This window comes from Cucumis sativus, chromosome 3 (assembly GCF_000004075.3).
Source record: "Cucumis sativus cultivar 9930 chromosome 3, Cucumber_9930_V3, whole genome shotgun sequence".
NCBI classification, from domain to species: Eukaryota; Viridiplantae; Streptophyta; class Magnoliopsida; order Cucurbitales; family Cucurbitaceae; genus Cucumis; species Cucumis sativus.
The window spans coordinates 17,883,422-17,899,549 of NC_026657.2; the positions used below are offsets into that span (position 1 = coordinate 17,883,422).

A 16,128-nucleotide genomic window follows, 5' to 3' on the forward strand; every position below is an offset into this window, starting at 1 on the left:
TCTTAAGTCTTCCACTTTTACATTCTTCATTTTTGAATTCTCATCAATTTCACTGCATCTTTTTTGGGTTGATTGGTTGCTCCTAGGCATCGAAAAAATCTGATGAAGGTTTCTGGACGCTTTTGTAGCAGTCTTGGCTCATAAATTTTCATTTAAACTTGTTGAAAGACTAATTTCTTCACATTCTCAATTAACTTTTTGTTGTGAACATACATAGAAAAGAAAAAGAATGAGATATTTATATCCAAATAATTGAAAAGTGAAAAGAATTTGAAAAGTTGAAATAATTACAAAATAATTAATATGGGAGAATGTGGAATTGTGAATAAGTGGGAGATAAAATGGATGTGAATGATTTTAGAGAAATTTAATGATGTAACTAATTGGAGAGAAAAAGTTAAAATTCTTAATACCCAAGTATTTATTAATATTTTCATATTTATATTTTTTTTATATTTACATCGTAATGAGTAAAAAATGAATTTATTATGTAAAGAAAAAATGTTGTCATCTTTCGAATATATCTTTGAACTTGATTTGTTTGCATAATTCAAATTTCATTTCTTAACATATTGAAAAAACAATGTTAACCTATAGCATTATGTAATATCAGTTATGGAAGATTGTTTTATAAGTAAAAAATTAAAAAAAATACTTTAATATCTCTTGTTTTACACATTTTATTATCTTTATTTATACTTAAAAAATTTCAACAATATTTACATTGTTTTAACAAAATCAAAGCATAAGTCACCCAACCATTTCATTAATAAAATAGTTTTAATAAAAGAAATTAAATGAAGAAAAAAATATGAGCAAGATTCTCATTGTTACATTAAAAAAAGATTCTCAATATTACATTATTTACATATGTATACGTCAACCACAACGTGGTTTAAGTTTTTCCAACTTATGTTGTGTACTAAAAATGAACCTATAGATGGAGGAATAAACACAAAAGCATACTTATATATATATATAAAATAGACAAAAAAATAAAGAATAAGAGAATAGAAAAACATGATTTAATTTCTTCTTTATCCTTAACATTTTGTTGTGGTTTGTGAACATGAATGAAAATTTAAAAATTTGAAAGGTTGAAAAGGATAGAGAATGTGAATAGTTAGAAGATAGAAGACCAAGGAAGGGAGGAATGTAAATGGATTTGGATAAATTCAAATGACATAATTATTTGGAGTGAAAATTTTTCAATTTTGAAAAAAGTTATAATAAGAAAATGAAAATTTAAAAGAACCATTTTCATTAAGGCAATCGTTAAAGAGTTATAATAAAAATGATACAAACATTAACAAAATTGCCACTAAAACAAAACAAAAAAAATTATAATAAAAGGATAAACTGAGGCTAAAAAGATTTCTAACATCATCCATCATTTTTTATTGACTATAAACTATTAGATTAACAAATGTGTTGTGTATATATATTCATATATTTATAAAAGTCTCCCTAAAACATATAAATAAACAAGTGGCACTAACGATGATATATAATGGAATTGACTTGATTTGTTCTTCAATCTTGGTAATTATAAAAATAATAATCACATATAACTATCTCACAAGTTGTAAGTTATTTTCAATTATGATCTTCCACTTTTGAGAAAAAGTCCTCTAGCTATTAATGATACGAGAAGTTGGAATTTTTCATAAGCTTCAAATATGTATTATGTAAAATAGCAGTAGAACAATGAGCATATACTAACAATTACAAAGTTTGAGAATCAATCCCACGTAAATTTATATAAAAAAATGCTTTTATATATCTAAACTTAAAAGTTAGACCCTATTTGATTCTTTCGAAAACGTTCTTCTTTGCTTTAAATCAACATGTTTGCTTCAAATTTAAATTCATATAATTTTTTAAAACAAAGAAAAGTGTATAGAATTTTATTTTGAAAATGTATTATTTTAAGGGTTGTTCTTTAAAATTGGATTTAAAAAATAAGTATATCAAATCTGTTTTAAATGAATTACGAGCTAAATTGGTTATTCATTTTATTTTTATTTATTTTGTTTGGAGTGATTATTATTTTGAAACTTTGTTGTGGTCAATTTCCTTTTTTATTTGCGAATCTTTTGTTCTCTTCATTTTTATGCGAAAAAATTGAGTCACTAATTGATATAAATATATATATATATATATAATCTAATTATGTCAAAACCAAAATTAAAATATTTGACGTTGGATTATATTTGAATTTGATATTTAATCCTAGGAAGTTTTTTGGTTGAAACTATTATTTATTTAATTTATGGGCATTTCATAAGTCCAAACAATTTCTTCTTTTTTCTTTTCTTTCTTTTGAAAAAGTCCAAACACAACATTAATTGCGTACGCACCAACATTATTTGGTTATCTTCTTTATATATTAGATGTATATATAAATTCCATGTTAAAGGTAAATTATGAACCAATCAAAGTCATCATATGGGCAAAAAAATTGAGTAACCAATTCAACCCAATCCAACTCATAATTTTCGGATTGAGTCACTCAATTGATTCTCGAGTGGATTTATATATATATATATAATTTAGACTATTTTTTATTATCGTTTTTTTCCACTAAAAGTTAAATTTGTTTGTTGTGGACAAAATATCCCAAATTACCTAAATAGGTTACATCAATTTTTAAAAATTTATAATCAAACAATTTATATATATTTTAACATCTTTTTAAAATAATTAATAATACTTCTTGAATCGCTTTAAAGTGAAAAAAGATTTTCTTTATGTCTTTTTTCATAAAATAATAATAATTTTTTTAAAAGGAAAGGAAAATCCATTATTTTAATCACCATTCTTTAATTAGTATTTTATATATATAGAATATAATTTCCCTAATAATAAAACGTAGATTATATATAGTTTTAAAAAATAATTTTTGCCCAACCTCCTACAAATAATTGGCACATAGTGATCAACATTTTGGATTCTAATCTAACTACCATATTTAGTTTCTTTTCATTTCTATATTTCTTTTGTTTTTTCTCTCTTCACAAAATTTCTATACATATACGTATAATTTTAATTTATATTTTAAAGCTTTTTTATTTGCGGATGGTCATATTATTTTATAATTAGAAATATGTAGTAGTTATACTATTCATATATAATTTTGCTTTTCAATTGAGAATTTTAAAATATATAACATTTTAGTATATTACACAAACTTAATGGTAAGCAATTATTAAACAAGCTGGAGCCACATCAGCAAGGTAATGGAAAAGTGTGGTATTATTTCTAAGGGTTCAGTTGAAAATTTGTTACCTCTCAACCTATCAGCTACTGCCACGTGTACATTGCACAATAATAATAATGTGTCATCATAGACTAAGCAATCAAATTCATTCCTTAATTGCTTGTTATCACAAAATTCAGATTTTGTGTGTATAAAAGAATTTCATTGGTTGCCATAAATGCAAGGAAATTAATCCCAAATTGTCTTCTTTGTCTAATTTCATATCAAATTTCCTTTTAGGAGAAACTCCTTCTCCATTTACATATTTGTATTAAATAATATAATTTTTTTAGGTTAATTTTTATAAATATAACTAAATACAAAAATATTTATATGACATCTAAAAAAACTAAAAATAACTTATGATATTTTCATAAATTTCAAGTTTATCATTGAATGTTGTCGACATATTTTTTACTTCTTTTTTTATTTTTATTTTTTTACGATTTATTCATCTTCTTTTCCCTTCCTCTTCTAGAATTTCTTCCTTCTTCGTCATCTATCATATGATTTATTTCTTTCTTTTTTCACTTCTTCAAATATTCACTTGGTAAACGATTTTCGTCATCTCTCATATATTTTCTCGATCTTTCAGATCTAAACAATCATGTACCAAGATCTAAACGATCTTGATACACGGTCTTGTACTAAATATAAATGATCTTAGTACGATTGTATACAAAAATCAATTAGATTTGGTACACGATCGTTTAGATTTTGGTACGCGATCGTGTGTTATTTCCTACGCAATCGTGTCTTATTTTCTACACAATTATGTATCATTTTCTACACGATCATGTATTATTTTGCTATAGCTTGTAAATATTTTATTTTATTTTGCTATTTTTAAAAATGCCCCTGCAATAATTCTAAAATATATTTTCAAAGCAAGCCATATTTATATGGTGCTCTTATTCATTACATGGTTAGCCACATCACTGAAAAGTGTGTGCTTGAGCGTTTTAAGTTTAGGGATTGTTTAAGCCTCAACCTTCATGTATTGATAATGAAAATTATTGTGCTCGTTGTAGAGACTATTGGTTCGATAACCAATGAACTCGAAATGAGTTAGTTATTGATATTGTATTTAGGGAGAGTCTAAATATAGTGAATGTAAACGGATGATATCACTCTTAAGATTAATAAGCAAGACAAAAACTTTAGATGCAGAGAATGGGAAGGCTGCTTTGGTCCCTACCAATTTGAATGTCCAAATTTTCTAACAAGAAAAAAATAAGAGATTTGTAGCTATCCTATGTGATGATGATGAATTCAATTACAATAAGAACTCAAATGATGAGATTCCCCCCTTGGTTAGTTGCAACTCTACAGAAGATAATGAGGAACTTGACAGCAATATTTTGAAAGTGAATGAATCGTGGTAATAAAAAGTTCATCCTACTTTTACACATCAATTTGGCAACCTAAGTGCAGAGAAAATCTATGGGAAATATCAAGTAGTTGATCTCCTTGTAATAGGCCAATGAAAGACAAAATTTATAAACTCAGTTGAAGATGATCATCATTTACCTCAAACCATTTTTGAACTTCAAGAAAAACTTAAAATCCTTACGATTAAAACTTGAGTCAATGTCCAAATCGGTTCTAATGCTGAACTTAGGGACATATGATCTTAACAAGATTCTCAACACCGTGAAGCAATTTTCTGACAGAAATGGTGTTGGATTCAATAGTGTGAGAATGCTAACTCTAAAGTTGGATCATCTTCGCAAACCATTTTTCTTTCTACTCAACATTCCTATATGTCGGACTAGATGTCTATGGGTAAAGAGCCAACATCTTATCCTGTCATCGGAAATCAAAGAAGGAAGTGGGTGTGTCACTTTTGTGGAAATGAAGGTCATATTCGCCTATGGCAGACTTGTGAACAAAACTAAAATATATTCTGTTTCAAGAAGAAAATCTATACATATATATATCATTTACTTGTGCACCTAAGAAAAAATTTGAATGGAGAGTAAAGGAAAATACTTTTTCTGGGTTGTTAATTGTAACGTAATCTTTACATCTCTTCATACTTCAGTTAGGAAGGATTGGTACTTTGACAGTGGTGGCTCCATGCATGTGACAGGAGAGAAGAATTTTCTAACTGATTTAAAGTCATGTGCTTCTAAACATATTTTTATGATGATGGTGTTAAAGAATTATAATTATTGTCAAAGGAAAACTCCAATATCCTAAACTTCTTTCTCTCAAATATGTTCTTATTGAAGGCTTAACAGTAAATCTCATCAACATAAGTCAGTCATGCAATCAAGATCTCAATGCTAATTTCTCAAAAGGAAGATTTCTAATGACTAATAATGATGAGTCTCTCATCATGAAAGGTACATGATCTTAAAGGTACATGATCTTGTGATAATTGTTACTTGTAAACTTTTAATGTTTTTAAACTTGGTTGTAGCATTCCCAAGTACAATGAAGTTGTGCTCTCTCTCCGTAAATGTAGAATTGTCTTATAGCAATTAAAGTTCTTTTATCTAGAAAAATCAAAGGGCTCAAGTTACCTTTTAGAAATAGGGTGAATACTTGTTAAGATTCTCAAGTATACCTTGCACAACTTGTCATTGGTTGTGCTGAGATTTTATGATGTGTGATGGCATTATTGATTATATTGCTCTTGTTTAATTTGTGGGTAAAATCATTGTTATCTCATTTAAAAGTTGGTAAATTGGTAAACATATCTATTATGACAAGGATACTAATAATGCTTTTGCTAACATCGATCGATTGCGTTTCTAAGATCAATAAAGCTTTTATTGTTGCTTCATCGAGCCGGTTGAATGATTATTCTAAGAATGTGTTAGCGAGGATGACATTGCTTGTTCTGATGTGCCTGCTAGTGTTGCTTCTGAAAATTAGCCTTGTGATTTTTAAGTGTTTAAGAAGTAGATTGTTGATAGTGTTCTGGTTGGTAAAAATGTTGTGATTTATGATGGTCAAGATGATGATGTGTGCGAAGATATTTTAGTGTTGAAGACTTGTTCCAATGTATCGATTTTGGAAAAGGGTGATGTTGATTTTGTAATCAATAAAACAATTTTGGATTTGAACAAGAACAATCTAGGTCCTAAGGGGCTTAAGGCGGTTAGTAAATCTTGTGAAACTCATTTCTAATTAGAGTACAGAAAGTAAAATTTAGATGAGTATTTTGAAAATTTGCGTTTTGGATAAGAAGAGGCATTTTGAAGTAACAATTCGCGATAAGAAGTTGGTATTTGAAACAATCAGCGAAAAGAATTATGTGATAAAATCTTTTATGGTTAAATATAAATTTTGTGATTAAGAAGCTAATTCTCAAGGAAGTTTTGAGAAAAAAAAAAGTTATTGCATTAAGACCTTCCAAAGCTATGTTGAGTAGTTGAAGTTATTTTGCATAATGGAGTTAGGCGAAAAAAAGGTCTGATGAAGAAAATGTCAAATCTGATTTGACAGAGGTTAACGTGTAAGATTAAGAATTTAAGCATGATTGGGTTAATATGAAATTTACATGTGTAGAGTTTTAAGTAGAAGCTGGCGAACTGAGAAGAGTTTAAGCATGACTAAGTTAGTTAAAGGGCTCTATAAATAGAGGATTTGGTCATTGAAGTAAGCAACAATATTTCAATAAAAAAAAATGCTAAAATGATGTTGTTTTGCTTTGACAAGAAGAAGAAAAACAAATTGTTAAGTGTTGTGGTTTGTTCTGTGAGAAGGCTCTGCAAAAAGAGAAGGAAGAGAAGGATCTCTGGTAAAGTGTGGTGAGTGTTTTCTCACAAATGAATTTATGTTAAAAACTTTATTATGATTTTCTTTTACTGATTTGAAAGAAGAATTCAAATGAGAAGTGTTTCAAAAGAGATTTCTATGAAAAGTTTATATGTTTTCAAACATGATTTATAATGTTAAAGCTTGATTTGATGATTATGATTTCAATACTATAAAATGGTTTTAAACCATTAGTTGTTTCCTTGAGATGATGCTAACTTTTATGTGTACATAAAGAGTCAAGTCCACCATGAAGGTACATGATTACATGGTGTGAAGAAGTTGGCTTATGCGTTGAAATGAGTGTATTAAGCGTAGCGGCCTGAGCAACAAGGACGGATCTATATGTTCTTGGATGTTGTTGATACAATAGTCTAAACGCCAGGTAGTGAGACCAAACATAAAGAACGATTCGAGATCCTTGGAAAAAAGAATAATTGACTAATGGTTGTTTATGCGAAATGAATATTGATGTGATTCGCAAGTTGAACTAACTTTATTGTAAAAATGATTACATACATTTTGATATGTTTTGCGAAATGAAATGGTTATTGATAAACTGATTTGTGTTGGAATTTATGTTTTGGAAAAAAATATTTATCAAAGGGCATTGCGAAAAGGATTTCATAAAACCACACTAAGTCTTTTGGACTTACGTTTTTAAAATATCATCTTCCAGGAAAAGATGTTTAGGTTAAGTAGAGAGAAGAAGGTTAAAGGCTTGCGGCGAGTTGAGAAAGCCACCAAGTGTTAAAAGAGTTTTGATAAATGTTATTTATTTTTTTGTCAAAGTGTTGTAATTGTATGTTCTTACCAAACGCCTGTTATTAATAAAATGTACGTTTTGATTATGTTATTTAGCACACTTGGCATTTAAGGTTGACTACTGTTGCGTTTTGAGTTTTGTTGGATAGTTTAAAAGGAGTTGAGAATAAGTTTAGCGATAAAACCAATTGCAAATTTTAAGCTAAATCGCGTCCTAATTGCACTACTTCCTGCATTTTGGTTGCATGGTGGATTAGGGTGTGACATATCTCATATCCCAACTAATGGTCATGTTGATGGTAAGTATGTTGTTAGAAAAGGAATTGATGTTAAGAAACTAGTTATTGATCTATCTTAGAATATTGTTCTTTCATGGTGTTGTATTAGAGATTCAAGCTTTTGATTGGCTTTATTTGGTTTGTTGAGGGCTTAATTTTTGTTTACTATACGGTTGTTTTTGTAAGTCAAACAAAAAGGAGAGAAAGAAATGTCACACCCCGCCCCGCAAACCTTCTTGCTTTTCTCGTAAGATCTGGTGCAACTTAAGCATCTCTGATAAGATTAAACACCAATGCACTCATCCTAAATCATTTACCTTCTTTAAACGCCAAAAACTTTAAATAACATGTTTTAAGCGATAAAGCTTAACGCAGTCAACATAACCAAAACTTAAACTTTATTAATAACAGGAGTTTCATACATAGTATATAATATAACTTAAACTAAAACTTAAAAACGCCTAGCAGCTTCTCGCTTGGTAGGCCCTTTCCTTTTCCAACTCTTAGTCAACCTTAAAGCCAAATCCTGGAAGATAAAATTTAAAACGTAAGTCTAAAAGACTTAATGAGATTTTATGAAAAACTTTTCACAATACCCTTTGATAAATCCTTTTTGCCAAATCATTAATTTCAATACAAATCAATTTATCAATAAACACATCATTTTGCAAAACATATCGAAATGCATGTAATCATTTTTACAATAGAATTAGATCAACTCGCAAATCATATCAATATACATTTCGCATAAACACCCATCAGTTACAATCATTCCTTTTGCTAAGGATCCCAAATCGTTCTCTACGCTTGGTCTCATTACCTCACATTTAGACTATTGTATCAACAACATTTGAGAATATATAGATTCGTCCTTGTTGCTTAGACCGCCTAACACAATGTAGTTATTTTCTTAACATAATTTTCGAAAGTCTTAACGTTATAACTTCTTTTGCGGACTACCCAACCTTTTCTGGCGAAGGCTCTTTCTCTTGTAAGTGTTTAGGCTTATAGATCCTACCGCAAATCCTTCTTTTCTCAAAACTTCCTCGCGAACTAATTTCTTAATCGTAAAACTTATACTTAATCATTTCCGCAGATTGATTCAAACATCAACTTCTTATCGCGAAGTCTTATTTAAAATTGTCTCATTTTATCCAAAACGTCAATTTCAAAACACTTAGCCAAATTTTACTTCTTATACTCAAATTAGAAGTGGGTCTCACATGATTGTGGTTATAACTATCAGTTTCCTTATGAGTTGCTCGTGCTTGGTTTGGATTGCTTCGGCTATTAAATCCATTAGCTTGTTGTATAGTTTGTGTTTCTTTGATTTCTTGATTATTTTTTTGTTTTGCCTTAAAAAATATCCAAAGGGGAAGATTGTTACTGCTTTGGTTGGCTAATTTTATTAAAGGAAAAATTGAGTATCATGTTGGACAACATGTCAAAGACATTGGCAAAACTTTGGGATCGTCCAGTAACATCTTCAACAAAATATTTTTTTTCCATATTTAAAAAATTATTTTGCAAATTTCTTGGATCTTGTTTCTTTAGTCATGTTTTCCTTTCTTATTCTCTTGCAATTATTATTTATTGTCCCTAAATATATTTCCAAAGTGAACCATATTTATACGGTGCTCTTATTCATTATAGGGTTAGCTACCTCATTAGAAAAGTATGTTCTTGAACATTTTGAGCTTAGGAATTGTCTAACCCTCAACCTTCATGTATTGATGGTGAAAATCATGTGCTTGTCAGTGAGACTATTGATTTGATAGCCATTATAGAACTTGAAATGATTTCGTTATTGATATTGTATGTAGGGGGAGCCTAAATATAGTGAATGTGATGATATCTCACACTTAAGGGGAGTCTAAGCATATATTGTATTGAGTGGATCTCATATAAAGCTTGAAAATGCATCTTGTGGAAGTGAGGGGAGCCCAATCTTAGGGGGAGCCTAAGTTAAAATATTGAAGAGAAGTTTATATAGGAGTCACTAAATAGAGCGATTGCCACATAAGTATTTTCGTTGTAATTGCTAAACTCTTTATATAATAAAGTTTTGTTCCACTGGGCACACTACCCCACAGATGTAGGTGATTTTATACTGACTGGTTATCAATTCTTATGTCATTAATTTTCTGCACGATTTTATAATTGCCATCTTGTCAGATATATTGTTGTGACATCGTGTTTGACATTATGCCTATGTTAGATCCACTTACTGGTTTTTCAATTAGATTAAGATTCATTGAGAAAATAATAATGAGATGAAAAATTACAACTTTGAATGAATTAGATAAATTGGAAAGTTTATATACAAGGTTATTTCCAAAATGTAGCAAAATGAACCTAAATATTTGCAAAATATAGTATAATATCACAGTCTATGTACGATGGATTGTGTTACACCAAAAGAGATTACAATCTGTGTCTATTTGTAATGTGTAGACAAAAATATTAATCGTAGATAGACTATGACATTTTGCTATAATGTATAAATATTTTAGTTTATTTTGCTATATTTGAAAATAGTCCATGTTTATGTATATCTTGGTTTAAGGGAAGAGGTCACACATCCATATAAAATTGAAGAACACACGTCTACTTAATATGTTATCAAATTTGTAATTACAAATTTGTTTGATTTGAATTGTTATATCAAATAGATGATTTTTAGGAAAAGAAAAGAAATATTTTCAAATATACAGCAAAAGTGAAGCAAAATATTTATAAAATATGGCAAAATTTAAAACACTACTTAAAAAAAATCATCCTTAAAAAAGATCCTTTAGATAAAGTATAAGTTTCTTTTTAGGAGGCATTTGGCCCTATGACTATGGGGGAGTGAAGTGGGTTACGTCATTTGGAGGAAGGATGATGGAAAACCTAGGATTATGTTTTCCATAATCCTTCCTTTCTCGCTTTTTCACTACTTCACTCCTTTCCTAATCCTCCCTCAAACACATCTTATCATAACATTACTATATCATAATCCTTTTCTCAAACGCATACTATCATGACATTAGAACCAGTGGCAGATCCAAAAATTTTATATAGGGACACTATATAATAAACACAGTAAAAAATGTTTTAAAAAAATATTAATAACTTCAAAGATTAATTAATTTAATACGTATTATAATTGTTCTCTACCCGTTTTCACATTTTAAAATCGATATATAATAAGTTTATTATGTCTAACTTCTCCAATAAATCTTTCTCAATTAAGCTATAAGACAATCATTCATTATTTGATCTACCATTCAATTGCATAGTTGAGTCTTCACAATATTCATAGCAAAAAATATTATGTCTACAGTAGTTGTTGCAACCGGTAAAATCAATGCCAATGTGAGTAACCGATAAACTAATTGGTAGACTTTATCTCTTTTCATAACGACCATTTTCACTCCAAGATCACCAATGCTTCTTAGTTCAACAAACTCTAAACGAATTTTTTTCTAAATATTTGTAAGATATCAAATGATGGCTAGAAAATAAGTTAGGATTTTATCTTAGTTAGGTTCTTTTTTTCTTCTTTTAAAAAAATTATATTCCTTTTATGACATTATTAAAATTTGTCAATAAAATTGACATTTGGAGTGTTTGAGAGATAAAATTATTGAAATTTATAAAGAAAATTAATATCGATAGAAAATAAATTATTGAAATTTAGAAAGAAATTTGATATTTAGAAAATAAAATTATTGATGTTTGGAATTAGGCACAACTACTCCACCAAAACTAAACTTTAATTATAATAAAACATTATTTAGTATATATATTGTAATAAGATACTTTAAAATTAAAATTAAAGTACAAAATTTGATAATGTGAGTGGGGCACGTGTCCCCGTCGGTCCCTTAATAAATCCACCTCTGACTAGTATATTGCAGTACTAGGATTATCATAACACTAGTCCGACCATAAATCACTCATTTCTCCAAACGCCCACTAATGTTAAATTTTTGTTAGGAAAAATTATAATGAAATAAAAATTATAAAACTTTTAGGAACTAAGTTATATTAAAGTTAGTTAGAGGATACATTTTTTGAATCACCACAAACGTCACTTAATTATACTATATATATATATATATATATTAACTAAACTAAATTTGAAAGAATATGAAAATTAAATTTAGTAAAGTTTAGAAATTAGATTATGCATAACATAAAATTTCTCTAATTTTTGTAGTGTATATATATATATTATCATCTATGGGCCATGCGCTAAGTGTAAACTTGGGTGTGGAAGTCAAATAAGTGATGCCGGCGGGCCACGTGGGACCGATCGGTCACCATTGACAACGTGGTCAATTCCGCCAGCGTGGCGTCTTTCCTTTTCTCTAAATTAACCTGCATTTGGTGCTTCCAATTCCAAAAACGAATTTATTTTTGTTGACTTTTGCAAAACATTAATTCTCTTCTTTTCAAATACAATTATCAAAATTTCACTTAAACATTTGCTATTAAACTACACATTCTGACTGAGTTTTAATTTAATCTATAATAGTCTTGAAAGTTTCAATTTAGATTTTAGAACACAATTGACTTTTCTTTTTACCTTAATAATCTTTTACATGTTTTCGGTTTGGTTAATACTCTTAGATGTGTTGGTTGATTTTTTTATTTTTATGTATAACTAATGAAATTGAGAAGATATAATATATAATTATGTTATTTACCATTTAAGTTATACTCACTATAACACTTAAATATGTTAGTTGATTGTATTATAATTCTAAGTCTAAATATAAAATTGATCTAAATTAAATCTATATTCATTTTCATGATTACGGACCAATTCCATGTCAAATTATTGATCATAACTAAAACCATTATTTCATTTTATTTTTAATAAAGGACTATAAGGTTTATTGTTAAGTTCAGAAACCAATGTATATTGACAAAAGTTTTTAAAAATATTTTTAAAACATGAAAGATTTTGTTACAAATCTTCTCCATAAAGCTAATTTTTTTCACATTTAAAACGAACGTTACTTTTTGGATGGGTCCATTGATCAGCCGCGTGATAGTTCTGAATTTCATTGTTTTTGATTGACCATATCTCACTTGCAAACTTGGATTCTCATCTAATTGATATGGTAAAATAAGGCTGTTTAATTTTTTATATAAAGTAGGTTAATATATTTACCATAATTAGTCTCTCTAGTCTTTAATTTTTTTTTAAGAAATAGTTTTATTTATATTATTTAATTATTTTTATTAGAATATGACAAATCATAGTAATGTTTAATTTTCTTTTAAAAACTAGAGACAATTATATAAGCTTTTATTTTAAAAGCGTGAGAATTCAAGACATGTGAACCTTTCAAAGTGCAATTCTTATACTACTAAAGCACTTTGATCAAGTACTTGACACTTGGGTAGGATGTTTAGTTAGCAAACAATAGAAATTATAGATTAAAAACAAATACATTTTGAGGGTGTTTGGACAGTTGAGGTTGAATTCTTAAGTATGTTATTATGGTGCAAGTTATATATTTTAAGTATACTAGCTCAGTTAATTGGTTAGATATTTACATATATAAAGTCTAATATATAGTTTCAACTATTTCGTTTTTGGACGTAAAATTAAATGAGTGATCCATGTCTCGGTTAGAACGTCTACCGTAAATTGGTTATAATGATAGCTAAATGAATATATTTTTTTCACATCTAAAAACATAGAATTTTAGTGCAGTTTTGAAGCATGAAAACATATATATGAGTTGGGTTAATACAGGTTTAGATGTTCCCCTAATTTGAAATGTTTGGATACTTTGTGTATTCCCAAGATTTTCAGAACTGAAAAGAAACCAAGAAGAACATAGAGGCCAAATCAAAACCAAACAATGAAGGGTAAAGTGGTAATTCAACGGAAGTTAGACTAGTCAAACTATGCCATATTTCATTTCCCCAAAAGAAATGATATAATTGAAGGTATATAAATTAGGTAGAAAAGCAAATGCAAAGGGCTGAATCATCAAAAATTTGTCTCATAGAAATTCTCAATTGTCATTGAGGGTGGAAGTAAGAGAATAAAACAAAATTGGGTATTTGCATTTCTGCATATCCAAAGAAGGAAAGGGAAATCAATAACCCAAACCAAAAAACAGAGTTTGTTGTAGCTGGAGAAACTTTGATTTGGTTTTGAAAATGGAGAATTTAATGGGATTGTTGAGAATTCATGTGTTTAGAGGCGTGAATCTTGCTGTAAGAGATGTTTCCAGCAGTGATCCTTATGTTATTTTCAAGATGGGCAAACAGGTTTCTTCTTCCTCTTCTTCGTCGTTACTTTGTCTTTGTTTTTTCCATTGACTTGGTTCTTCCTTTCTTTATTCTGGTTTTCTCCCAGCTTTTGACTGGAAACTCATCCTCTCATGATTTTGATTTTGGGTTTTGGGTTTTGGGTTGTCCTGTATCTGTTTGGATGTTTTTGTGATTTCTTTCTTTTCTTCTTTTTGTGTTTTGATGGTTTTTAAGACGTAGACTTCACACGATCTTTATAAGATATATAGATTGCTGTCTTTATACAAATTCACATCGAAAACTTAGTCAAATTTTGTGTAGGAGCGAAGTTTGGTTGGTTGTTTTTTGTTCTAACCATTTTTTAAGTTCTCCAATATCTTAACAGTTCAGTGATTGTTTAACAAACTATAAAATACTGAGTTTTGAGTCTAAATCTTTATTAATACTTCATCTTCTTGGATACTTTGCTCCTTTTTCTAGGAAAACGATTTGGTTTTCGAAAAATTGTATTTGTTTTCTAAAAACAGTTTTTGAATTTGAGTTTAAATGTTTTGAAAACATTTGTTAGATATAGATATATGGCAAAACAAAGAAATCCATAAGTTAAAATACTTCTAAACAAGATTAAAGTATTTCAAGACTGTTAAATATATTAAAATTGATTGAGTTTTTTTAGAAATATAAATCGAGTTCGAGTAATTTCTTCACCAATTAGTTCTAACGCTCAATTTAAAATGTGGGCAAAGAAATTAAAATCAACTCAGCTCTCTCACAATGTATCGTATTTGCAATAATGTATTTCACTAATTTGGTGGACTGACTCAATTATACTGTGTTTTTTTATGTAAAGAAATTGAAGACTCGGGTAGTGAAGCAAAATATAAACCCAGAGTGGAACGAAGATCTAACTCTATCAATCCAAGACCCAAGTCTCCCTGTGAATGTGGTAACTAATAATACATCACATCCCACAATTTTAATTTTGTTTGTTTCGTATGAGCTTAAATAAGTATATTCATGTGTCTCATAAGCATAACATTTTTTGTATTATATTCATGTTTACACAGCTTGTATACGACAAAGATCTGTTTTCGCTTGACGATAAGATGGGGGATGCAGAGTTTGATGTTCGGCCATTTGTGGAAGCCGTAAAGATGAGATTGAACAATCTCCCAAGTGGAACCATCATAAGGAAAATTCAACCAAGTAGGGAGAATTGTTTGTCTGAAGAAAGTTGCATAATTTGGGTGAATGGACAAGTTATTCAAAAAATGTTTCTAAGGTTAAGAAATGTGGAGTCTGGTGAAATTGAGCTGCAGTTGCAATGGATTGATATTCCTGGCTCTAGAGGATTGTAGATATTTAAATTAAATAGCAAGAAACCATAATAAGATACTTTATGAAATGGGGTTTTCTTTTTGGACTTTTAATTATTTGGTGTCATTAATTAATTTTGTCTTAATTATTATTAAAACTAGCTAGTTGTGTTGTGGCCTACCAATTATATATCCATGGAATTAGTGGACATGCACTGTGTTGCACAATGGTGTTTAACCAATCAACCTATGTTTACTTTTGTTTGTTTCTGATCTAGAATATACAAAACATGCCATTATCTTAAGTTTTAAAATGCATTTAATTATAATTTTATTAAATTGATTCAACAACTCTGGGTATATCGATAAATATTTGAAAGGTGGTAAAACATCATCTTGATTTCTATATTTCAAAATTTTGTTTTATTTTAATCATTATACTTTTAAATATTAAATTTATGTATGTTAGATGGTAAACGAG

At 28.7% G+C, this 16,128-nt stretch overlaps 1 protein-coding gene across 1 annotated transcript; it reads left to right on the forward strand.

Moving 5' to 3' along the window:
* Positions 1-14,035: 14,035 nt before the first annotated feature.
* Positions 14,036-15,872, forward strand: LOC101218477 (protein C2-DOMAIN ABA-RELATED 4). The gene is made up of 3 exons (XM_004145787.3): positions 14,036-14,349; positions 15,182-15,277; positions 15,399-15,872. The coding sequence occupies exons 1-3, from the start codon at positions 14,239-14,241 to the stop codon at positions 15,687-15,689; spliced, it is 498 nt and encodes a 165-aa protein (XP_004145835.1). The 5' UTR covers positions 14,036-14,238; the 3' UTR covers positions 15,690-15,872.
* The last annotated feature ends 256 nt before the right edge of the window (positions 15,873-16,128 follow it).

Coding starts and splice junctions, on each gene's coding strand:
- LOC101218477 (XM_004145787.3), top strand. CDS start 14,239: ATGGAGAATTTAATGGGATTGTTGAGAATTCATGTGTTTAGAGGCGTG. Junction 14,350..15,181: donor TTTTCAAGATGGGCAAACAG/GTTTCTTCTTCC, acceptor TTTTATGTAAAG/AAATTGAAGACTCGGGTAGT. Junction 15,278..15,398: donor CAAGTCTCCCTGTGAATGTG/GTAACTAATAAT, acceptor ATGTTTACACAG/CTTGTATACGACAAAGATCT.